A 26,285-nucleotide genomic window follows, 5' to 3' on the forward strand; every position below is an offset into this window, starting at 1 on the left:
GATAGGACTTTTCATACTATAAACACTGCGGGGCACGTCTCGTACATGTCAAGGTGGTTTACCTAAGTGAAACCTGGGGCATATGTGAACATGAGGCACGCACGCCCGCTTTATCTTTGGCGCCAGCGGAAAGTGTGCAAAGATAAATTCAAAGATTTGCGTGCGAAGATAAAGCCGGAGATAACGGCGGCGTGCGTGCGACGTGTACAGCTCCGAGTAACATGGGCGCGTGCACGGGCGTGGCTTTGGGGCGCTCAGCTGCCGCACGGAGCCCGTTGCGCACTTCTGGAGAGCTCAGCTTCTGACCGCTGAAGCTCTGCACGCAATTACAATTTCGTAAATCTGATGATCCTGTAACATTTCAACACTGCAATCAGATGCCTAATTGCAATAACTAAAAAGGTAATTAAAAATTATAGTTAATTATTGCCCTTAGAACCCTTTTTATAGCGCCAGCTACGGCCCCTAATTACTTCACGCAAGAAGAACAATTTTACCTTCGAAGGCCAATTTTTAAAAAATTTAAGTCGTCCCTCAAACACTCTATAAGGATGCCCAATAAAGCGACCCGGGTCGGCTCTGCCCCGTCCACTCCATGCGTCGCCTTGCAGACACATCCATGATTCACGGTGTCAGATGTGCAGCCGCCAAAGCAACAAGAAGCAAGGAATGGACGCCATGAAATCGACAATACCACTGCAGCTGTCCGGAAACGACAGGCAAAACTTGGAGCCCTTCAAGCAACGACTCGACCCATTCCTAACGGCCACTTCAGCGCAGAAACCCAGGGCAGAAGCGGTCAAGGCAGCGATCCTTCTCAGCACCGCTGGCGAAGGCGCACTGGAAATCCTCAACAGCTTTTCCTACAGTGAAGGTGAGCGAAAGGACGACTATCTGACGCTCGCTCACAAATTCGGTGAGTATTGTCTTGAGCAAGGGAACGAGGTTTAAGAGCGACGTGTGTTTCGCATGCTGGTCCAAGATGAGGCAGAGCCTTTCGAACTATTTTCACGAGACTTAAGGACACAAGCAAAGCTTTGCAATTTTGGGAACTTTGAACAGGCTATGGTAAGGGACCAAGATGTTTTCATGACCAATAACAAGCCCACCAGAGAAGAAACGTTGTGGGACAAGAACCTGACTCTACAGAAAACAGAGGATATTTGCGAAGAAGCCGACGTAGCAGCGCAACAAAATGCTGCATGGGCCACTGAAAGCGTGCAGGTCGACTTTGCCCGGTGAAATGAACGCGACAGAGTGCAAAGAAGTCCTTGTACGCAATGTAGTAACAACCATGCGCCACGGCAGTGCGCAGGTTAGGGCAAAGTGTGCTACGCATGCAAACGGAAGAATCACTTTGCGTCCTGCTGCAAGAAGCTCAGGTAAGCATATTCAGAATGACGTGCGCGATCATTTCGACGTGCTTGACGTTATCATCTGCGGCATCAGCAAGAACACAGGAAAAGATTGAACAGTGCAGGGTAGCGCGTATGGCTGCGACATTGAACTTGTTGCAGTACGTAAAAAGAACGGGTTGCTCCGAGCATGCATGGACCCACGAGAAGTGAACAAAAATATATTGCGTGCCGATCCGCGTAGACGTCGAAACTGAGCTGTCAGGTGCCCAGGTCTTTTCTTGCCTAGATGCGAACTCCGGTTTTTGCAGATACCAATTGATGAAGCTACCTTGCGGATTTGCACATTTGCAACCCCGTTCTGGCAGTGTCGCTTTTTAAAGGAGCCATGAAGACAAAACACAAGTTTGTGTTATTCGAAAGATTTCGTGTTTTATAGTGCCCCCAGCACTTGTCCGAATGCGAACGATGCTTTATTCACTGAGAAATTAATTGATTTAAGTTAAAATTCCGATCTTCCCGCTAAATCGTGCGTTTTCGTGGTCTGCAATGACATCACAGGGCCTTGTTTACCGTTAGTGAACCAAGATGGCGCCACCACACCACGGCAAGCCGTTTTCTGCCTTTGGTTTGTTTGTGAACGTATTTGTATCTGGCTTGTTTTGTTCATGTAGACAAATGTTTTGTAAAACATGGTGCTCGCTCGACAAATGCAATCAGGTAAGACATCGTCAATTGCGTAAATCGGCCATTGTCGTCTGAAACAACCCCAAAGCCCCTCAGTCCTGTGCAGCTAAACCAAGCATAGTACGCGCAGTACCAACAGCAGCATACGCATCGGTACTTCTATGCTTACGTGTGCTTTCGTAACTTCCGCTGTTTGTCCCACCATTCTAAGGGCTTTCAAAATAATGTGACACAAATTTAATCCCAAACAGTTCGTTCGGCAAGCTTATAAGCTCTGCCTAATTTGCGTTTGCTTTTGCCGCCCTCTCCCAATCGCAGAGCCGGCTGGTATGACATCATAGGTTCTGTTGCGGGAAAAGAGCTAGTGGGTCGCATGGCCATTCCCTTTTTCCTAATTATGTAGCTTACTTGAGTGAATTTTACGTTAAAAGTGGTGTCAGTACGATTCTAACCAGGCAATCTTTTGAATGAACCAAACTTGTGTTTTCTCTTCATGGCGCGTTTAAGGTTACGATTCGGAATTTCATCAGCCAGCGAAGTATTTCAGAAAATGTTGTGCGAAATCTTTGAAGACGTTCCTGGAGTACGCGTGTACGTCGATGAGGCCTTGGTCTGGGCAGTTGACAAAGCTTAACACGACGAAAGTTTGCGCACCGGTCTAGAAAGAACAGAGAAGCAGGGCTGGCATTCAAGAGAAAAAAATGTTTCTTCGGGGTGAGCGAGATAACATTTTTAGGTGACGTGATGAATAAAAATGGCGTGCTCCTCAGCCCCGAGTTGGTCAAAAGCATCCCAGCTATGCTCACAATGGAAGACAAAAAATCAGTACGGAGAATGATGGACGTCGTAAATTACTTCCACAAATACATACATACACCGACTAAGCGACAACGCGGCTCTGTTGCGGAGCCTCGTCAAGGACGATATCGTTTTAGAAGGGACTGCAGCTCACGCGCGAGAGTGGGAAGCCGTATGCGACCCCCCCCCCCCCCCCTCCTGGCTGTCTTTGATGAGAACAAAGAGACAAAGCTGGCAGCGGACGCCTCGGCAATCAACATAGGCGCGTCGTTAATGTAAAAGCCCGGCAATGGCTGGTGCCCAGTCATGTACGCATCGCGGACGCTAACTGATAGTGAGATGCGATATTCGGAAATAGAAAAACAAACGCTCGACATCGTTTTCGCGTGCAAAATATTCCACCAGTTTACATATGGCTGCAAGATTCTTATCGAGACTGAATACCGGCCTTTGCTTGCCATTGCTAAGAAAAATATCGGGGAGAAGCCACCAAGGGTACAGGGTTTCCTTGTGCGTTTGCTATAAAGTACAATTATGATCTGCCGTTCGTTCCTGGCAAGGACCTGCTTCTGGCTGACATGCTCTCCCGCGCGCCGACCCCCGCTTCGGACCCGGCAATAACCGAAGACGTCTAAGTTCATGCAGTTCAGGTCGTCTCCGGAATAGTAAGCACACCAACGAAGCGACGTCTTCAAATTGAAACTATGGCGGATCCATCTCTGAGTTTGGTGATGCAGCAGCTTGCCGAATGTCGACCTATCCAAGGGGAATTACGCCATGCAGTTTGCTGCCGAGTTGTTTGTCATCGATGGAATATTATTTAAAGGATGCAAAGTTGTCATACCCCTGCCCATGAAAGCCGAAATGCTAAAGAAAATGCACGCCGGGCATCTCGGAATGAACAAATACAAGGCAAGAGCGTGTGGCCTGGCCTTGACGGCAGCATAGAATGGATGATTCGTTCATGCAGCGCATGCCAGAAGTATGCGTACAAGCAGGAGTCCGAGCCACGTGTTCTTCGGCCAACACCCAGTATGCCGTGGTACAGAGTAGGCGTCGATATCCTCTATTGCTGGCGACGCATACTTAGTAGTGTACGAAACGGGCTACAACTTTCCTCAGGTGGAAAAACTAGCTACCACAACAGCAAGTGAGGTAGTAGAGAAAACGTCCGCTATCTTTGCACGTAATGGGATCCCTGGACAAGTATTCACAAACAACAGGCCTCAATTTGTGTCGAAAAAATTTGTCGACTTCGCAAAACGGCATTACTTTGAGCCTCCGTGCTTTGAGCATATCACTTCAAGCCCGCGATTCCCTCGATCTATGGATTAGCGGAAAAGGGGGTGCAGATAGTCAAGCGCATCATGAAAAAAAAACTGCTGAATCACCTGATGATTTTTAGCTAGTAGCGAGGCCTGTGGTCGCATCGCGTATCTACATTAGAAGATGGCAACTCACCCGCAAAACTGTTAAAGGGAGGGAAACTACGCACCAATGCCCCGGAATGCACAGCTGAGCTAGGGGGCGCAGTAGTAAAGCACAAGCAGCAGGACCAAGGCAAGCGACTGCCACTGCTGCAGCGAGGGGACACGGTGCGCATACTCCGGGACGATTATTGGCCACGCAAGGCGAGAGTACTCCAGGAAATCGCCCCTCGATTCCACGTCGTCGAGGCCGAGGATGGACGGCTGCTAAGGCGGAACAGACAGCCAGGACGACTACCGCCGCGATTCCCGGCCGTGGTGGCCGCTTTTCTGATGAACGCGAATTAAAAGCAAAAACGCCCGTGTGTACGAGATTTCCGCACACGTTCGAGATCCCCAGGTGGTCAAAATTATTCCGGAGCCTTTCACTACGGCACGCCTCATCACCTGCATTGCGTCGGCGCGTTAAAATCTACAACCAACGTCAACCGACCCCGCAGGTCGAACCGTCAGCGCAGTGAATCAAAGAGACTGCAATATGAGGAAAGTTTTCGTCAAGATCTCCTGACTTTAATTCGTGAGTTTTTATGTTTACTGCTCTTTTTTTTTGGAAAAGAAAAAGATGTATCGTACTTTGCTATCGCGGCCCGCAAGCAGATTACGAACCCCACTGTCACCCCTTCTCCGATCCCCGGCTCTGCATGCGGCTATACAAGTTAACAAAACTTGTTGAGCTAGTTGGTTCATGATTATTGGAAAGAATAAAAGGGGCGCTAAGCCGACGAAGACGAAGTAGAAACACACACCACATACAGGCGCCATCATGTGGTCTGTGTTTCTACTTCGTCTTCGTCTTCTTTGCGTCCCTTTTATTCTTTCCAATAGGCTATATAAGCAAGCCCAATAAAGTTGGGCGGGTCGGCTCTGGCCCACCCACTTCATGCGTCGTCTTACTGACACAGATGACACAGTGGCTGTGTTAGGTTTCCTGGTGTCGTGGCCCACGGCACAGCAGCCAGAAACTACGCCGTATTGTTCTTGTACGTGAAGTCGCGAGTTTTCATGCAGGAATCTTGGCATATTCTAGACAACGAGCGTAAACGTTTCGGCGCAATTTCCTTGTCCTTATCTCCGGCCGAGCCTTAAAAGCCGTCATTAGCAGGACGTACCTTGAGCCCCGGGAATCCCATAGGGCCCCTCTCTCCAGGAGGACCACGGGGTCCCTGCTCGCCCCTTTCGTTCCCTGTAAATACATGAAAGAAATGATCGACGGGGATATCGCTTGCCGAGCTATACACGTCTAGTCGATCCTATAAATCATTTACCCTTGAGGCATTCCTCCCGCTACCACAGTAGTTCTTCCAGAAAACGGTTCTTTGCTTCGGCAAAAGGTGACCTTGAAGCTTGAAACAACCAAAGAAACCGCTTGACATTTGTCGTGGTGCGTACTGATTGTGTACTGCCACTCCCCGACTGATACCAGCTGCTTGGCCATATTGTCCTTGTGGCAAAGGCCTGGCCATATGTTTTATAGAGTAATTTCTCAGAAAACTGGCAACTCCGAACCGAGAACGCTCTGGGAAACTCATTTCAAAAATCCCATAGACACTCCAACTGAGCCCACCCTACCCCGACCCCGCTGCAGTGATATTCCCGTTTCGCCTGGTGTAGTTTGGCGAGAGGCGAAGCTTATTGCTAAACACTTTAATTAAGGCAGCTAGAGTGTCCTACAAAATACACCGACAATATGCCGTCTGTGAAAAGTTGCTCTCCCTGCCTAACTACGATTCGCCTTGTCCGGGTGAAGCATCTAGCAAAGCTACCCGAGCGGAAGGCAAACAAAGCTGGTAACGAAGCACTAAACCTCTAACAAGCGGCTAGCGCAGTTAAGGCACTGAATAATTAGCAATGTGAATATTTCACCACTGTGTCAAATATTACGCTATGAACGTTTACCAAATATGTAAATTACAGAGTGTTTACATTCATGCCAAGCTTTAATCGATTTATTCACTCATTTCTGTTTATGTCATGCACCAATCTTGCTTAAGGCGTTAGAAGAAGTTACTTACGAACATATAGTCTATCGCCTGAACCTAAAATATAAAACCACCGGGAGTTTTTAAAGAACCGAATAACTGACGCTTCATGTTCGCGAAACTTTTGCTTATTGATATAAAATTAGCTATGACAAATGGAAGGCATTTTCCAACACTCCAAGGGTGTCGCAGATTATTTATGTGGTTTTGGTCCCTTGACCTTTGTCTGTCGCCATAAATCCATGAGATGGAGAATCGGGTATTTTGGGAACTTATCCGTGGCGTGTTTACTTTTGATAGGTAAGGTCATAAGATAACTTACTTGTCACATATGTCAGTCCGTCCTGGAATAAAAAAACAGGGAGAAACACTTGAGAAACAGCCATGCCTTACTAGCGAACATACATGTATACAGTGAACCGTTGTTAGTACAAGAGTATAGAATGGATATAAAATTCGTTGCGATCTGTAGTTCGATATCGGTGGGAGCGAACTAATAAGCCATCAATCAGCAGCACTACCAAGGAAGGTATAAGGTGCGCGCGTGCGTCTGTGCGTGCGTGGTCTAGTGTACGTGTGCGTGTGTGCGTGTGTAGACAATAAAAACAAAAAGATAGATTAATCAATCTTATTTGAACATGTGGGTAGAAAGAATAAAATAATGTGTTTCCGTTATTAAGGTGACATTTTAAATTCATAATACCAATGACCAAGAAGGATATCTTGTGCGATATTATATATACATATACCCACACATAGGAGCACTGCGGCAGCCAACTGGGGACTCAGCTTCGCATTCAAAAATTTTAGGGCGTGTTTAGGTGTCCCCTGAATTTTTTCCGATGGGTGCTATGGTCACCTGACATTTAATGGAAATTCAGGGCACGACTTCTGAGGACTCCTTTTCCGGACGTCAGCCAGGTGCACCTTTTCTCCAAACTAGCCAAATAAAGCTTTCGTGTTAAAACTCTAGCAGAAACCGCCTGTGCCGGCAAACAAAAAATAAAAAGACCGAAATAAGAGTGCTGGTCAAGGTAACCGTGCTCTCAGCCCTTCACAGGCCCGCAACAAGGCATCGAAGTTGGCAGGGGCGCGTGCAACGCAGACCCAAGACATCGTTCCAAATGTCAATGCAATACACCACCACATGGTTCTTACATAGTCTCGACGCATCGTTAGCAAGTTCTGCTTAGGCATTTCCAGTGCTACTGCTGCAGGAGCGCCGCGGGAGCTCTTCAACTTCACAGCAGGGAGATCGCATGCCAACACGGTGGCTGGCGTCGTTCGGCCAGCTATGTCCCGAAAACTCGGAGGAGTCTCGCCGACTGCACTAGCTGACAGAATAGCCAGAATCCTCAAGTATACATGGTAACGAGAATCGCTGCACTCTGCCTGTGTATAGGCTGTGTTCCTAGAGTAGTGGACGGCACAGAACACCGTCAATAAAACGACGTGGACTCTTCTGTGAAGCAGTGTTCATTTTGCACTCGTATTTATCTGCTTTGTTTCAGACTATGATATGTGCGCTAGCATCAACTGATGTGTTTTAACTGTCGAAAGGGTTTTCCGCTTAACTAAAGCCGGAAACAGGTTTGTAGATCCAAAATTAACAAACGAAGTGGTCTAGTGTGCAGATTTGGCGAATGACTATCACTTACCGCTCCCAAAAAGGTGCCGAGTCCAGGGGGTCCCGGTGGACCGGGGTCTCCCTTGCTTCCCTTTACAGACTCTCCGGGCTCTCCCTTCGGCCCCGGTGGTCCCTGCGTGATCTGCACCTACACACACACAAAAAAAAAAACTCGTGTCGTTCGCGCGTACCGTTTTCACAAGGACGTTAACAAAATATTTTAAGAAAATTACAGTGTGGGGCGCAGTGAAATTCTGAGCGACACCGGTTAACGGGCAGTATGACGATTGGTCATTCGATCACCGACCGACCGACCGACCGACCGACTGACCAAGTGAGTGAGTGAGTGAGAAAGAAAGGGAGGTAGGAAGGAAGAGAGGAGGAGAGCGACGTCCTTTTTCGGAAACACCTCGCCGAATTGCATGCAGCGAAACTCCACCTCATGAAACTATGCCCGGTGTTATAAACGCTCAATCCACGAGGGAGGTTATCGCAAGGCAAAGGTGTTGGGTAGAATAAACTTATGGTGGGGGAGGGATGGGTGATTAACCCTTCTTCATAGATGAACCGCTTCAGCGCTCGTTTCTTCAAACAATACTGTATTGGTTTTCAGTTTATGTTCCCCCCTCCTGGAGTTCACACCTGATGCACTCTGGCAGACACAGCCACATCGAAAATTCACGCCTTTGGTTTGAGAAATACCGCAATTTATAGTGGAGAGTGAAAAGAAACTGGATATAAGACATTTGTCAATGCAGCTTATTCAATTTCTTATTCGCCAATTTCTCTGTTTTTCACAAAATGCAGCTCTGCAACCAACTTGCCTAGATATGTTGCGCGCACTGTGTAATTTATTATAACGCTTGTTTTTCGTTAATGGCCTACAGTAAACCGTTTCCCGAATCTCTTACCGGACGATGTTTTAATCTATTCATATTCCTGCTGTGACTGGCGTAACATTTGTTAGTAAAATATGTAAAACTGGAGACCGACACACATTTTTGCTTATTTGCGCGGTATACATTCAGTTTACGAAGGTTGAAAGCTGTAATATAGTCTCTTCGGTTTGCCAGTCTGGCATGATTTGAACAGTTCGCGGGCAGTCCAAGACTACCTTAACCTAAGGGCAAAAAATACAGGGTTGCTCTTCGGCAGTTCTGGGCAGGCCAAAATGACAGATCGAGGACGGTTGTAGTCATATCACAACAAACTCTGCCAGGAAAACATGCAAAAAGGACAAAAAATTGAGTGAAGTAACACGGACAGGACTGAGCCATCCATGGCTTTTATTTCGAAAGCACCCACATACTTGCAAGAACCTCGAAAACAAGTTCAAGGAATGTGAAAAAAAAAATTCACTGGCGAGTACTATACAGTAATCCTTTAATAACTCGAACTGGGATATCTCGAAATATCGGTTAAGTCGAAACTTTTGTTCACCCTGCATTCACCTTTTATAGGCGCCATTTGCTCCTCTTTATCTCGAAACGCTTCTTCGAGAGGTTTCGGTATATCGAAATGTTGGCAGAGAGGACACAACGCAAAGTCCGCTACAGGCAGCTAATAAGGTAGACATTTTAACGCTTAGCTCCCGCTACGCGCCAAACGCGGTCGTGAACGGCAAATTTAAACTGTACAAGGCCGATGTTCCCGTTACCTGAAGGCTGTCCGACGCCTACATCGTTGAGAGATCTATGGACGATGCAGCTGGTCATGAGGACGAAGAGGAGCCTCGAGAACTGCCTAAAACGACAGAAACAGCAAAGATGCTGCACCTGCTTCTCAACGCGCTAGAATGTAGCGGTGGCGATCAATTGATGTGATGCATTGAGGAGCTCGAGACCGCTTTCTGGGACCAGATGCGAACGCCAAACAGGCGAGCATCACACAGTTCTTCGTTCCGTAATAATAAAAATGCGCTTTTCCAGCGAATTATTTTGTCTTTATCACAAAAGCTCCTCGTGCAATGGAGCTTTTATTACCAGCACTAGACCTTATTTCAGTGACGTGGCCACGAATTTTCGGCATTTCGCTTAACTGGAAACTCCGCTTATCTCAAAATTTGAGCGTATTTTACGACTTCGAGTTAACAAGGGATTACTGTACTTCCTAATGCGAAATTTGTGCGAAGAGCGAACTGCAGTCTTCTCCGTTACGGCGGCTATCTTCTGCGTCTGACGGAGCGATCGCGTGATCAGCGAACGCATGCAGCGCGCTCTGCTCTGATGTTATTCGCAGCACCTGCCGCCGGCGGCGAGCATGCAAATCGTGTTTGAACCTCCCGCGCAAACATCACGTGGTTCGGATGAGCGGTGAACGGACCAGCGTATGGGGAAAGCGCGAAACGGGGGGTGGGGGGGGGGGGGGGTGCTCCTTGGTGGCGACGCATGGTGAAAGTGGTGAAAGTGTCAGGGGGAGGGAGTGTGAGAGATCACGCCATAACCGCGCGTGCCGCCCTCCCCCTCACTCTTTCGCAAGGTGCTCTTCCCCGTTTTCTTCTGCCTTCGCTGCTTCGTTCGCAAACTCTGTTACGCGGACGGCGACGGACGCCGCCTTCGATGGTGGCAAAGAATATCTTCAATACAACACCACAGGTTGCAAGCACCTTCCTAAAAATACACAATCACAAAACTGTTCGCAGCCTGCCAATGGCTTAGAACTGGGTGGCGTGGTTACGGTGCGACTGCAGTTTCATTTTGAGGGGAATAAGCCAAGCAGGCTGCAGTAACCGGGCACCGGATTCACAAAGCAGCTATGGAACACCTTGTGGTATGCTGTCATCGCGCAGTAGTGTTTTCAGGTATACACAGAAATTTTTGACGAATACGGCCCTTGTTTTACATACGTCACACTTTGCGAACCATATCTCTCGACTGCTCGGGAATATCATTCCTGCCGGGTTGAGCCAGCTGAAGGTACATGCCCCACTGAGGATGGTCTGCTTTAGTAATATTATGCGGTTGTGGGGAAAACAGCCACAAGTCTTTCGGTTCTCTCTCGAGATCCGTAGCAGGCATACCATCTTTCCGTTTTCATCCAGGAAAGGTCCGGGAGGGCCGGGTGGTCCTCTTCTACCTCGACGTCCACGCTCGCCCTTCTCACCCTTCTGAAAACGGTGGAAAAAAATTCATGTTGAACTCCTCTTTCGCGGGAATCGCTGATGCAGAATATGATGATAGGCGATGGGCACATGCATCAGGACACACGGAAACACAGACTCCTCCCGTGTTCACAGCTGGCTGGGCGAAGGCGGTTTCGGCTGCCTAGCTTTGGTCAGTTGCCAGCGGCAGCGGTGGGTGGGTGCCAGGTCTCACCCGGGGATGCAAAACCCCAAGGGAGTGGCAGCGACTCCCTGGAACTGTATGGGCCAGTTCCTTGCCCCAGAGCCGATGCAGGACGCGGAGGCAGGCCCGGACAGCCTGGGTGGCTACCGAGGTTGGCTCTGGGCACTTGGCTTAAAAGCGGTGAAAAAGGATCCCTTATTAAGGGTCCGCCGCAGTCACCCCACGCGGGCACGACTGCTCGCTGCCGACACGAAGGTTCCTGGACAACAGGATCCAGGGCCTTCGATAGGTGCTCATGATGGCCAATGTCTCTGGCCTTTAGTAGCGACCAGTCTAGGAGGCGCGCACTTGCTAGGACCTAGGAAAGAGGGATTGGCTCACTTCTTAGGGAAGCTTCTCGTCCTCAGTATCGGGAGTAGGGCTGGTCGTACTCTATAAGGATTACTCCTTCCACCTGATGACTGCTGCCCGTATGGGGAGGGTTCCCTGGTGGGTGAGTGGTTGGCATAGGAGCACATAAGAGGTCCACCGAAACCCTATAAGTCACATAGGCCTTCCTATGCAGATAGGTGATTCAGGTGCACATAGGATCGACGGATGCGTACAGGGTAGTTTACCCCGTCTGTCGGACAGTTACCTTTACCAGTATCCGAAACCGTTGAGACGAGGGGGATTAGTACCTATGTAGGCTGGGCAGATGTCTCTTGAGTACTCGGGGGACCTGGTGGGTGTTAGCCGGGGGGCTGGTTGTGAAAGGGGTCCAGAGATTAGGTGTCGTCACTCCGTCGCAGGTTCTCCCTGTTCTTCGCTGTCGGAGCTCAGATGGTTGGAACCTATAGTGGGGTCCGCTGAATTCCAATTGGAACCGTCTGACGCCCATCCTGAGTTTTCAGGCCTATTTTAGGAGTCAGACATCTAAGGATTAGAACAAAAACTTCGCTGTCCCCATTCCCACCCACTTTCCCATAACCCGTTACTTATTACCACCATCCGCATACCTCATCCCAACCTTTCCTGCTACCGTCCCAGGGGAGATCAGGGGAGTCTCCCCGGGCCCGCTCTCCTGGCTGTGGTGTCGCTGTGTAGCATTTTTCCCTTTTATTTTCTACTTCGGTGGGTTTTTCCTTCTCTTGAAAACTCTAGTTGACTTCGGTCCAGTTTGTTTATTTTTAATTGGCGTCACCCGTGATACGTATGTGGTACGGGTTGGGCTTTTATTTTATATTATAGCCCTTTAGCTTTATGTTCACGTTTTTTAGGACCCAACTGATGACGCACCGTTGTGGCTCCTAAGCGTTGTGATCAATATAATACTCCGTAATAGCCGCAATGGCATCCCTTTGGAGTTTAATTCGTCCTCATCCGCCTCTTTCTGTCTCGATGCCAGCGCCATCGCTTTAAGGTGAAGACACCTCATGACCTTTCCGTGCCTCTCGCAACTTCGTGAGGAGCCACTTTTGTTTGAAAGTGTCGGAGCGCAGCACGGCGCTGCGTTGTAAGAAATGCAATGGATAGCCCGAGGACAGCGCTGTAAACCCGTTGGTGTTTGATTTAAATAATTACATCAGGTTCTGAACGAAAGCTATGGCTACCTGCTGTGTGTCACTGTGTTCTGCTTCACATGCGAAAGGCCGGCGCATGTCCCGCTTATCAAGTGATAAGAAAAAAATGGGAGGCGCAAATGACTTGTCACAGGCAACGCCAAGACACGCGAGCTGAGTTGCTGACTTGTCGTACGATATGAAACACCATTTTCGCTTGTTTTTGTGACAGCATCCACTGTTTTTTGTCCTTCGGTGGCGCAATGGGCCGAGTTACGTTAGCCCTGCTCCACGTCAGCGCAGCTGATTTCGACACAAAGGGTAACGAAAGAGCTAGAGTTATTGTGGATGAAGGCGTGTGCTTGCCGTCGAACGTTTATACAAGATCGCGTTTCAGCCGTGCCTACACTTTTCGATTTCAAACGTAAAACAGTGAAACATCGCTTAAACGAAGACAGTAAAAGAAGAAACAGACACGAGTGCTTGTGTCGGTGTCCTTTACTGTCCTCGTTTAAGCACTGTTTCACAGATTTATGATAAACCAACTAGCCCACACCCAAACATTAGTTAAACGTGAGTAACAATTTCTAATTTCATAACGAGTGCTTATGTCACGGTTGTTAAACGCTTAGAGTAAAGTGTTGTAGCAGACCCGATCTTGTTGGCAGCCGTATGCAATTCACATTACCTATGATACGGACGTTGGGATCGAGCAGGGAGGCCGATGCACACGTAGGGATTTTGCCCTTCTACTCGTTGTTCCTCTGTCGCACTAAATTGTTGTTTTTGTCTTCCACAACCGTCGTTGTCCGTGGTTTTCTTTTCTCTTGCGTCTCCCGGCCATTCTCTTCACTCATTAGAACTGTTGCAATTAGCGTGACATCAGTGCTACCATGTTTTATTTTTTTTTTTACTGGAGTGCTCATTTCTTGAACCACTTTTTTTACCTGTATTGTTTTCCCTCCCCATTCCAGCACAGCTTTTGTATAACAAGCTTACAGTGCCTTGGAAATTAAGGAAAAAATATATTGTTCTGTTATTAAAAAATTCAAAACATAAATTAGTTGACGACAGCTATGCAGTTTTAGTTTCTGCGAAGGCAAGAAAAGTATGTAATGGGATTTAAAATTGCTTTCCAGATGGCACAGAAATGTCTTTTCCCCATTGGCCCCTTCTAACGCAGTATAACGGCAGTGTTATTAGTCGGTAAATGTTATAAGGCATGCAAAGCCAGTGCAATATGAATGCGCTCTCATGGACTCTTTTTGTCTCGTCGTGCTTGCCAGGTCTGCGAGCTAATGTAAAAATAGGTGTTATCATTTATTGTGTGGCACATTTTCTGGGTACAAACTGTGTAGATTAAAGTTCCTCTTTCCTAACTTGCAGCTCCTCCGAAACTCAGAAAACGTCCTGCTAAGAGGACAGTTCCCGCAGTGAGAGCGCTCCGTTCAAAATAAAGTCACTTAGTGCTATGTGTTGGCAGTCGTCCTAATTCTGTCTCGTGTTTTCTTTACGGTAAGTGCTCTCAAACTGACTAAAAGACGTCCATAGCTGCTCAGGTAACGCTTTGCCATTGGAGAAAATGTGTCACATTGCCAAGATTAACTGTATGTGAACGCTTCATTTTACGCAATGGTTCTGCTCAAAGAAAAACGAACACAGTGCATTTGAAACAACAAAACACGGAAGTTTAAATTTACCGTAAATAAAGCCTTACCTATTTATTGCTGACAGTATATGTGCAAGGCTTGCCGTCAAAACGAATTGACAGCCAAATTCCAGGGCATTTATGTGCAAGCCTTGCCGTCAAGACGAATTAACAGCTAATTTCCTGGGTATTTTACCGAAAGTGCTCCATCGCTGCAAGCCGAGTAGTGCCAGCGAACGGGAACGTTCGAACCGAGATAGCGCCCACAAAAAGCAGTGTCCCCCCTCTGTAACGAAGGCACTCATCAGGCAACCTCAATAAACTCACAAGAAGAACAACCCGCCACTGTGTGCAACAGGGAACGGGGTCGTGATCGCAGTCCTCAACCAGCCTTTCACACAAGCGAGGTGCACATCACAAGCCGGTTAGTAAGGTGTGGCTCCTAATAATGGCGATGGTAATTTATCGTGAGGTTGGTCAAGGAAAGTTTACTCATCAAGCTAGAAGTACATAATGTTTATGCCAAAAGCATGTAATTTTTCCCGCACATTGACCAACCCCGATGGGGTTTTCTCCATAGATTCTTTTCACGTTTCTTGTTTTCTTCTCGCTGCTTTTCTGAAGTCGATTCCAGTCACAGAAAACGCATAGCTGTTGAAATCAACTCAGCAACAGTGCCTTCAAAAAGCAGTATATGTAGAAGAAATCCCGGGTTGTCTCCGCTAACGTGAAACCTGGAGAGAGGCGAAGCATGCAGTGTATAAGTGTAATCTTGGCGTCTTGGCGTTTCTGCCAACGGAGATGAAACCGTTGTGGTGTGAAGGTATACAGCTTTGCTGTAAAAGTCTCTTGCCTTCGAAGCCCGCAGCTCTCTAGCGCGAAGCGTAAACGCGTATGTTTGTTTAGTACGCGTTACGAAGCGTCCAGCGCGGGGCGCAAACGAGTTTCCCGGTGTTTTAGTACCGTGACTGCATGAGACGAGGATTACGACGACGACGACAGGAGACGCCAACAGCCCTAGCCCCTAAAGGGCTTCGCCCATTGAATATCGATTGTTACTGCTTACGTGCGTGAAAGATTCAGCTGCCGCTTGTATATTTCTGCATGTCAGCCAAGAATTACCTCTAATATGATGGTCTTCCCCTCGAACTCCTGGTAGTGGACGAGCCCTGGGTCTCCGCGGTCACCCTTTGAGCCGTGGGCGCCGGGGATGCCGTCCAGACCCGGCTCGCCCTGCGATGTTGAACGTATGCGGAATATGCTAAACCATGGCCGTGGGTGCACGTCAAAACAACGCCGACGTTTTCAGTGTCTCAACCCCCATTTTGAGACACTGAAATTGTGCTGGTGGTTAGACGTATCACATACCTCACGGAACCGGCTGAACGTCGAACAACACCTTACGAAATAAATCGTGACCGTGGTCGGTCTGTGAGTGATTTTAACAGCTTGAATAACACCTGAAGTTATTTAGTCAGCAAATAAGGGATACTATTATGCAACCAAATGCATCAATGGTTTGTAACTTATTCACGGAAGGCACATCAGGAATGTTATTAACGCTTTTTCATGGGTTTTTTTGGCCTTTTTGCGCCAAGCTGCTCATCCCTGTCATCTTATGGGAATAATAACAAAAATTAATGCACTCCCTGCGTTTTGTTGCCAAGATCCGGCATTCACAATTCCACTTATCATTTACATACGTATTAGCTACCTCACCTCAAACATATTTCGCTGAATATGCCTGTTTCTGCCTCTGAAAGCAGGCTCGAGTTGCCTCAGAATATGCGGCGGACGTACACGCCCTATTCTAGCGCAGCGTGGAATAAAATCTACGGCGTAAACCCATTAATTATTCTGTTCGTAAAATTATTGATTCTATATTTTGTTCTGAACTGTTTTATTGGTCAACGTTTACTAAACCACTTTATTTATTCTACACTGAAGCAAGCTGCTTGCTTCGAGAGGTTCTTATACTTTTCGTTATTCCGTGATCAATTATTAAAATAGTTATTCAAAATATGACTTGCTCTGAATAATATTTATATGATTGATTGATTGATTGATTGATTGATTGATTGATTGATTGATTGATTGATTGATTGATTGATTGATTGATTGATTGATTGATTGATTGATTGATTGATTGATTGATTGATTGATTACCACATCTACCACAAAGAAAAAACTTCAAACTGTCTGACGGAACATCAGATTAACTGTCCCGCAACACTTCCAATAAACACTTTCACTCTTCCCTTCGCGACTACAAGCACTGTGAAAGCTATACGTATAGTTATCACCAGCTCAGAGTGGCTCTGCGTGATTTCAGCGCCGTAATAAATACGCCTCCCACTTCGTGTTTTGATTTTGCGGCTATTTTCTTTAAAGTGGCTACCGAATGCGTTTTTTGCTCCAGCTGTGACGAAGACGGCCAATAGAGGCGACATCACTCGAATGACGCCATTCGAGCGCTGAAACAACGCCAAGGTCGGGAAAGAGTGCGCAATTTTTCATGGGCGCAGAGCAGTAATTATTGGGTGAGATACGTTGTGCCTCCTATTCTATTGGATATGCTTGTTGACTACATTTCGAAAGCGTTTCACTTTTAAAAAAAGTTGGAAGACGCGTTGCAGAGCCGTTAATTATGCTCACTAGCCGAAAACAAAATGACCGTGTATTGTGTTCACTTTCTACCGGGAACGCTCGAGCGCTGCGTTATTTATTCCCACTTTATTTCCAGAAACATTGGACGGTTTCCAATTTAAAAGCTACTGCAGTAGCTTGACATATGCCAAGGAACCGTTACAAGGCGTAGCAAACCGCGCATGAAGCAACACGCAGTCTTGACAACATAATGGCCAGCAACATACACATGCCAGTCCTTCATCGTAATCACTCTCCCTTTATGTCCAGTTAGTTATTCTGGTTGTATGTGCTTAGATATTTGTTCCTAGATTGAGTGCATGGCACTATTAAAGGTGCAAAACTATGCTGACTTTGAAAATCCGAGAGTAATGGCAATAAATTTCATGTAGACAGCCGGAGATCGCTCTCGTGTACTCTCACAATCCACACACTCGAATGTGCAAGTTAACGAACACTCTGTGTTTCCCAACGTTAATGGCCCCGAGCTGATCGTCAGCTTGTCAGGTTGTTCCAGCCGTTCCTAGCGAATATGAGAAAACACTCGCCCAGACGGCAGAACAATAAGAACATCTTTTGGCAAAAAGATGATTACTTTGGGTCCTTGTCTCCCCTGGGGTCCTTGTTGTCCGGTGAAACCCATGTCTCCTTTCTCGCCCTGGACAAGTAACGTTGGGTTGTGAATGAATAACACATGGTATATATGACATCACCTTACCCCATCTACAAACAGCGCTCTTCATTGTGATATTGGTACGCTTAAAATTAAATAGCGCGGAAAAATTTTTGTCTGGCGGGAAGAGAAAAATAAGCACAAGGAAACGGGGCGAATAAAAGTTGCGTACATTGCGCCAAGACGATCGACGAAGAAAAAGCGGCCACAGGACGCGCTCTCTCCTGTGCTCTCATTTATTTCGTCCGGCGGATTGGCGCTGTTACAGCGCGATTGTTCAGTACCAAGGGCCCTATTCTCGACTGCACAAATTGCCGGCAATTTGCCGGAAGTCTTGTCTGATTGGCTTTCAACTTTGGTCACGTGCTTCCGGTTGACAAAGCGGTTGTGTGTGTTGTCGTCATTTTGACGTTTTATGACGTTTACGGACACCAGTTCTAAAGTTTGCCTTATTTCTCTTTAATGAAAGCGCATAATTCTTGGCCGGCAATGAAAAACCAGACTAAAAGCACTAGACATGACAACGTACGCCTGTCTTTGCTATTCAACAACAATAATGCCTGTTATACACGCCCTCTCTGTGATTGGCTGAGACGGCATGACGTAATTTAAACATTGGCGGGAACGATTACGTCATGCATTGGCAACTTCAGGCTGCGTAAAAGTGACGTAATGCAACGTAACAGCTTGAAAATGGCGGCTGTTTTTGTCGCAAAATACAAGCAAAATAGGGCAAAAAATTGCCCCGGCGTTCGGCGCCGCGAAATGTCCGTCAGTTTGCAGCAGGCGCAGTTTCGCATGCACGCTGTTTAAAGCATGTTTCCTACCGAAACAAATTATATTTTCAACTGCTTCCAAGTCAGCGATCATGGAGCATACAAATAACGTGCAGTGTTTTGCTTTTATGTTTGGCAATAAAATAAAATTATTTGTTTGGCGTAACCGCAACATAAGAGGGCAGTACAAGCCTCTCCATGACAAAGAGAACCCAATGCATGGCATTTGTCCACACTCGTCCTAGTAAGCTATTGGGTCACATGATCGAACTCAAGAGAAAAATAACAAATAAAAGTGACTATTTGGTTCATTACAGCGCTGATTGAAGTCGAGATTGACGAATGAGTGAATCGGCAACATCGGTGCGCTCCGCGGTTATCAGGCGTAGCGCTTCGCTGCTCTTATGTGTCATAGAAGCGATGGTCGCAGCCGTGGTCGCAGCCGTCTTTTTCTGTGATCACGCCATAAACTTGTAACAGCAGCAGACGATGGTGTGGCGGCGGCAGCGGCAGGGAAGGTGATAACGCAACAAAGCTTGCATTGAAGCAGAGAGCCCAGCTATGTTACTAAAAGCGATTGAAAGAAATAAATAGGTACGGTAAAAAAAATTGTGTGATGCTCTTTAGCTCGACATCCACCTTTCGCTCGCTTTTGGATCAACGTTACTCGATCGCCTTGTGGTGTTGACGCCAAATTTGACCTCCAGAAATGTGTTTTTCTTGTCAGCCTCAGCTACCGTCTTAATTTTTATAGTACATGCCACGTGTTTTTATATCTTTCTTGAACGATATTTGATACCTTGGTTGCGATCTTTATGAGTGAATCGTCAAACTACACTGCATGTCGTCATAGCTATAGGTGCCGCACGTCACTGATTGCTCACGTCGTGCTTACGAAAAAAATTGCCGGCAATTTGTGCAGTCGAGAATAGGGCCCCAACTCGACCTCTTGACCGTTCTTCGAAACAAAAGGTGACGCTTGAAAGGGGCGAGCCCACGCAGGAGGGCTTTGGGAGCCTGCAATAGCACACACAATTAACAATTTGGCAAGGCAGAGAAGACATTCGGTGGTAGTCCTGTTTTCAATGAGCGGCTGAGAAAAAAATGGCTGAAGATTATGATACTCCCTAAGGCCGGCTTCAGATTGTTGTCGCAACTGTCGTAATATCTTTAAATGATGACGCCATTTGATGTCTCGGCCTACCGAACGTCCATAGCGGGCGATGTGGCTGTTACGTGGGTAGTCTGAACATAGCATAATGCGAAATTTGTGCGCAGCGCGCACTGCAGTGTTCTCAGCCGCGGGGCGTAGCTGCTACGTCTCAGGAAGTTATCGCGTGATCAGCGAACGCACGGCGGCACGCGCTGCTCTGCTGTTGTCGCGCAGCGCGTCGCCGCTGCTGATCGTGTTGTAAATTGTTTTTTGAACCCCCCACGTAAATGTCACGCGGTTTGGATGAGCCACGCAAAGAGCACGACGACGGAGGATCCATGTACGGTCGTCCACACAACGAGCTGGAACATCACATTCCACTTTAGCGTACAGTATCTTAGACATCCGTCTGAAACACTGCTCAAATGAATGTGGGCGACGTAAGTGCCCCCTGAACCTCCAGAAAAATGCAACAGTTGTGACTACAGTACCTTACCCCAAGCCAGGAGGGGACGATAACTGGGTAAACAGTTGCTCCAACTTAGACGGGGGACGACTGTAAGTGCAGCACGCAGCGCGTGCTCGGCTTCTGCTCTTTTTGTGAACTTGAAACAGAAAAACACTTGCTTTCAAGAATGCCTGGTTCTGCCTATCCTTTCGCGGGAAGCACTAGACGCCGAGGCGTGGTTTCTGGCGCGCCCCGCCATCCGCCCTCCCTCCTGCATTTTCGCCATACTTTATCCTCCGCTTTCCTGCGAAAACCACCTTGCCGGCGGTTCCCAGACCAACCGATAGAGACCGCCGAACCTGCTCCTACTCTTGTGTGAAGCACGATCTTTAGCAGAAGGACGAAAGGCGAGACCGACAACGGCTACGCTGCTCAAAGGCCGCCGCGTATGGGCGACATTTCGTTTGTTTCGGATAAAAAGCTACGTCATCTGCCTGTCAGGAATTGGTGCAGCAGCGGGTGCTGTGCTCGCGCGGTAAACCAACTTATCACCATGTTTTGGCATCTCAACAGAAACGTTGATAGGGTTTCCCGAATGAACCTTGCACAAGCGGCAGGATACTCATGTGTGAGAGGAAAGACGCGACGGCCACGACCTATCAAAACTGAAACCCCCATTGACACCAACCCAAGTAATCGTTCTGCTGTGAGCACCATTCCTGCAGTGGATGCGAACGAACACGTCGTCCTACAGTGAAGTTTCCTATGGCGTAGTGAACTGGATTCGGGATGCCCACCCCGCAAGCGGGGAGGTGTTGACGCGAATCAATCCGCCGTTTTCTCTCATCCTTCTGTGAACAGAGAAAGCAATTGCGGGGTTTCTTCGACTGTCGCTAACGAAACAGAAGGGCGAATCACAAAAGTAAAGGAGAACACTCCGCGAAAGCGTCTTTCCAGCTTTATGCACATTACTAAATTGTGATTTCAATATACATGCAGGAGCACTCTACTACATGAATGTCAAAAAATACATCGCCCACCAGCAGTTGCAGTGATTAGAAATGTATAAAAATTAGAGGAAGAATACAACTCATTTTACACATGTGCAACTAAACTCACCGTTTTGAAGGGGGGGTACATTTCGCTGTCACCGCCACATGGGCCGTCAGCTTGGGAATCATTTGGGCATTGGGCATCTGGGACCTATACGTTGATGATGAGGGCACGCTCCCAGCTCGCGGATGTGTCACTCTAAAGTGTGACCGTGCAACAGTACGCGTCACTGCTTGGTATCGTGCCCCAAAGGAATTAAGCAAAACACGGGTTGACTTGCTTTTACTCAAACGTGAGCGAGTCTCGCGCACGCTCACCTTTGGCCCCGGCAGGTAGGAAAGGCTGCTGCTGCCGAATTCAAGGTCACCGTCACGCGGGACGGCGTACACACTTCCCGGTGGACCCGGAGGCCCAGGAAGACCCACTCCAGGCTCACCCTGCAAGCAGGACGCCCGTGAACAAACCCCCAACCCCGAGGACAATCCACATACATACGGCGAATTTCACATGCACCATAACCGCCACACCTGTCAATGCCGCCATCTTCGGGTATGAACAGCGGCATCGCCCGTCGGGCGAAATTGACCACTACCTCCCTGCTCGGCTTAGCCACATCGAGAATAAATGAGGCAGCAAACTGCAGCAAGCAAGAAAGGCGCGCTCAAGGCAGGAGGCGACACTCTCTTAAATAGCACATTTTCCTAAAATATTCGGCATTTTGAGCTTCGAAGATACACTTGTGTTATGGAGGCACAACGTGTGTTAAAGGGCTACCGAATAAATTGAAACCGCTAGGGGTCTATAACGTTCGCCGAAATATCGACATACGAGACACTTTCGCCTCCATCCGAAAAACAGCCTACGCGGCTGGGATCGATCCCCCGTCCTTGTGTTCCGCGGTACAACGCCTTAGCCACATCGCCACCGCGGCGTGTTTTCCCGCTCTTTCCAACATTCATTTGAGAGGGCTAGCACGTATGCGTAATACGAATTCAGAGGAACAATTAGTAAAAAAAAAATCAAAGCCTTTTTCTTAAGAGAAAGATGGTTACAATGCGAAGCTTTCTTCCTTGAAACCTTAGTCAAAGTCAACGCCCAAAATCCGAACTTCTTCGACCGTTCGGAGGCGCGATCGTGTATACGTCGGCTTCGTAACGCGAGGGACCCAGATTTGAATCCGACCACGGGACGTGTTTCTTCCTTGAGGCGCTTATTGTGCATTCGCTTATCATCATCATTATTTTGTGAAACCCACTATGTACAGTTGGCTTTCCTGCAGGGCGTTTACCCGCGACATCGAACGCTATCAGTGAGGCATAGAAATACTATTCGCCTTAAAATACGCTTGCCCTTATAGCGCTGTGATTCACAGAGTAGCAGTTTGATGCCTACTGAATTTCAGCTGTTCTTTTAGGAGGAATCTCAGCGCCAGCTAAGGTTGGTGGAGCAGGCGTGGGCATGCCTTCACACTCCCTCTCCAATAAGAAATGTTTTCTCATCGCTAAGCATCCATTGTTCCTTTTGATCAAACAGAGTGCGCACGCGCTCTAACTAGGATAGTTTCATCTTACCCCATTGTAACACCAATCACTCAATTTTTTTTAGTTTGCAGCACTACGTTGGGGCTCCCCCGGGCGAAAAGTGCTCCAAAACCACTTGAAGGTGTCTGACGCCCCAAACTCACAGCATAAGCAGTAGCAGAATTAGGTTTATTTTTAACCTATGTGACCACACAACTTAATTGCGCAAACAGCCCTTGCCTTCTCCCTTAGCAAAAGCGCTACTAATATTTTAAGTTAATTTCCTTAGATCCTGTCCCTCCGCACCCTCCATTAACTTTCAAAACCAGGACGGAAAGGCTGGAAGGACACCTTCGTCGACCGGCAGCTTATGGTTCACCATGGCCACAATATATAGAATAAACTGATGATTCACAGCTATAGAGTCACAAGCTTAAATGCGAGCATGCTCATGGCACGCCCGCTTTTTTAGATGGCGCTGTCAACCCATCATAGAAGGAATAGGACATCTAAAATGCCAGGGACTTTGCTGACCAATTAATACCTATGTCCATGTCACAATATCTTGGCACAGGGCAAACTGGGCTTCGAATGTCAGGTATTCGCTTTAAAATTCTCCATATTACTTATCCCATGAATTGTTTATACGGAGTGGTCAACCGGAAAACGTCTGCCGTCGTCATAGGAACGAAGACAAGAAGTCTGCAACTATTCGATTACGATTCGCTCGCTTTCAGCCGCACCCGCGGTGGCATGGAAGCCTCCGCAACATTGACCTTAATGCAGTAAAAGAATAATTTGGCTTACATAAATTGAGACCTTCAACCAGAAGAAAAATTATTTCAAGATCACCTTTGGGCCCGGAGGACCCTCGGGTCCTACGGGGCCCCTCGGACCAGCAAAACCAGGAGCGCCCTGTTGGCCCTTCTCTCCATGCAAACCAGGTGGACCCTGCATCACATTTCATGATACATTTCAGCGTTGTGCGGGAGTGCTCCATAATTAACTTTTGCCCGAACGATTGCGGCTGACACCGCAGGGCTTAAAGAAGATGTACACAGCACCACGTCGTTAAGGGAACAAGGAAGATAACAGGCACATACGGGGAACCACACACGTCGATGTCCTGCCCATCACAGGTAAGAAGCAATTAGAGTCAAATAGAACAACAAAGAGAAAGAACAACAGGAACGTAAAGGGTACAGCGGTTAGTAGTCATCAAAAACACCAAATATTGCTTCACACGAAGTCAAAGCCGAAATACCTCGTTCTTACAATCTCAACTTCGGCCTTATAACTGACGTACCCATAGAGTATAGAGAAAACTGCCTACTTGAGTACCTTAAGGAGGTGAGAGTTGCACCTGTACGCCGATAGAAGTGTTTTGTTCCCGGAGAAGATGGCTCAGTGGGAGAGCGTCTCCTTCGAAGCATTGTATTACAGTTTCGGCCAGACCCCCCTATACCCACACGTGTTTTCCTGGGTTGTACCAACCACCTTGCCACAGAGTATATACTTTGTAACAGCGATAAAATGCTAAAAATTTCAGCCCCATACGCACACTGCCAAGTTTTTGCGAGCAGCCTTGCGTTGGAAGATGTGCTCTGACCCCCATAGTCACATGGCTTGCCCATCAAGAAGAGAGCCACAGTGTGGCAAATGCGGTGCATCGCATGCAGCAACATTCGCAGGATGCCCCCCGCAAAACAGCTTCTACAGCTGCAAGAAAGCATATAATGTTACACAGAAAATCCCCAACACCGAGGCGCAGTAAGCCGAACACCGGTAATGCTGGAGACAATGCCTCCTTTCAACAGGAGCCGTCGACATCGCGAAGGTCATTGCTGAAGTCACCGCTGAATTATTACTACAGACACCCGGTTTGCACCTCGTTCAAGAAATGTGGTACCTAACTCGACTAAGCTGACTTTAGGCTCAGCCCCTATGACGGATCCATCACATCAGAAGTCCTTCCATACACATACCCGACGGTCCCAAGGCGTATCTTCACGATCAGAGAAACCACCAAGTCAACAAACAGACTGATGAATAAATATCTGACAAAACTTTTATACGGATCCCCATTTTAGCGCTCCGTTCGATCATCCGTCTTCTTCCACACTTCCACAAGCTAGTTCCCTTCCAGAAATCCAAGCTCTGCTATCACTGGCACATGCCCGATCTTTCATTGCCGACCCGGGTCTAGGGTATGTCTAGCACATACCAACGTACAGGTAGTCATAAATGAAATACTAATGAACTCTTCAGCACGAAAAGTGCATTTCGTCAATTTGTACATTATTATAACTTTCCAGTTTTAGGCTTGTGTGACACCCGAGTAACTGACCGGTTTCCCCTGGCCAACTACGTGCAGTATCGTAGTAAGAGACCAAATGGACTCAGCCGTGTTATGCTTTGCGTGCGCAAAGACTTACCCTCGTCTCTCGTATTCTCATCGACCTCTTCATCACCGGAGTACGTTGCATTGAAAGTGCGAAGTACATACTCCATTTCTACTGTCGTTAGTGTCTACTTAGAGCCACAAACCGTTGTATTGCCATCTGCGCTTAATAACTTATTCAGAACTCTGTAAGCTCCATTTGTTGTGTGCGGCGATTTCAACTCCCACAGTCCATCATGGATATTCCAGTGGACATGCAGCCGGGGCCGATTAATCGAGGGAATTATTGAGCGTAATAACTTATGTTTTTTTCAATGACAGCCCATCAACGCATCTGAGCAGAGTAAGTTACAGTAGTGTGTTTGATTTCACATTATGCTCTTCAATGGCGAGTGATGGTGTGTTGATGCTGGTACACACGGCAGCGATCACCTGGCTGTCTTAATTCAACACCAACTAATTTGCCTCACACAGCAGCCTAGGATGGCATGCATTACAAACTCGAGTGTTTTCCGTTTTCATAACGATCATTCAGAAGATTCCACTGGAAATATTGACACCTTCGTACAAATGGCCAAATCCCCCATAACAAAGGTTATGAAGTGGACAGAGACAGAGAGAGCAACTTTGATTTAGCGTATTTATGCGTGGGAGTGGCTTCTCAGTCCAGAAGTCCAAACGCTGTCTTCGCACGTTCAGCCCTCTCCGTCAGCATGACCTGGTCGGCGAGGTGTGCGCTGGACAACGCAGTCTCCCACTGGTCGAGGTTTGGGCTAGAAAAAGGGGTTGGCAAGGGTGGGTTTTGACTGCATTCCCAAATTATGTGATACAGGGAGCCTGTTTGTCCGCAGAACTTGCAATGCGGTGAATGCTGGTTAGGGTATTGCTTATGAAGTCGAACCGGATGAGGGAACGTGTTGGTTTGTAGCAGTCGAAGCGTGGATCCTTGGTGTTTACTTAACTGAGGGTGTGGCGGTGAATAGATCCTTCGTTCGAGCCTGTAGTGCTCGGTAATGTCTCGGTAGGAAACAACGGGGGTGGGGTCAGGATCTCCTTCCGTGGCCTGGTTGGCGAGTGCCCAGGACGTCTCGAGGGCGAAATCGTTGCCCGCGAGAGAGGAGTGTGCCGGGGCCCATACTATCACGACCTTCCGGTTTGGGGGGTTTGCGCTCAGGAGGCGGTGTGCTGTTGGTGTCACCATTCCCGCAA

The 26,285-nt window shown here is 47.7% G+C and overlaps 1 protein-coding gene across 4 annotated transcripts in view; it reads right to left on the bottom strand.

Annotated features, from left to right (window-relative positions):
• The window catches only part of LOC144179212 (uncharacterized), a 313,597-nt gene that overhangs the window by 37,461 nt on the left and 249,851 nt on the right, over window positions 1-26,285 (bottom strand). For all 4 annotated transcript variants that reach the window (XM_077707500.1, XM_077707507.1, XM_077707480.1 and 1 more), the window contains 8 exons: window positions 23,528-23,626; window positions 21,473-21,592; window positions 17,648-17,710; window positions 15,529-15,639; window positions 10,953-11,039; window positions 7,965-8,075; window positions 6,629-6,650; window positions 5,437-5,510 (listed from right to left, as the gene is read on the bottom strand). In XM_077707500.1, the coding sequence (XP_077563626.1) occupies window positions 5,437-5,510; window positions 6,629-6,650; window positions 7,965-8,075; window positions 10,953-11,039; window positions 15,529-15,639; window positions 17,648-17,710; window positions 21,473-21,592; window positions 23,528-23,626 (687 nt within the window). The remainder of the gene's footprint in view (window positions 1-5,436; window positions 5,511-6,628; window positions 6,651-7,964; window positions 8,076-10,952; window positions 11,040-15,528; window positions 15,640-17,647; window positions 17,711-21,472; window positions 21,593-23,527; window positions 23,627-26,285) is intronic.

Source organism: Haemaphysalis longicornis, unplaced genomic scaffold (genome assembly GCF_048455015.1).
Source record: "Haemaphysalis longicornis isolate Haplotype H1 unplaced genomic scaffold, Haemaphysalis longicornis Haplotype H1 scaffold_1, whole genome shotgun sequence".
Classification (NCBI taxonomy): Eukaryota; Metazoa; Arthropoda; class Arachnida; order Ixodida; family Ixodidae; genus Haemaphysalis; species Haemaphysalis longicornis.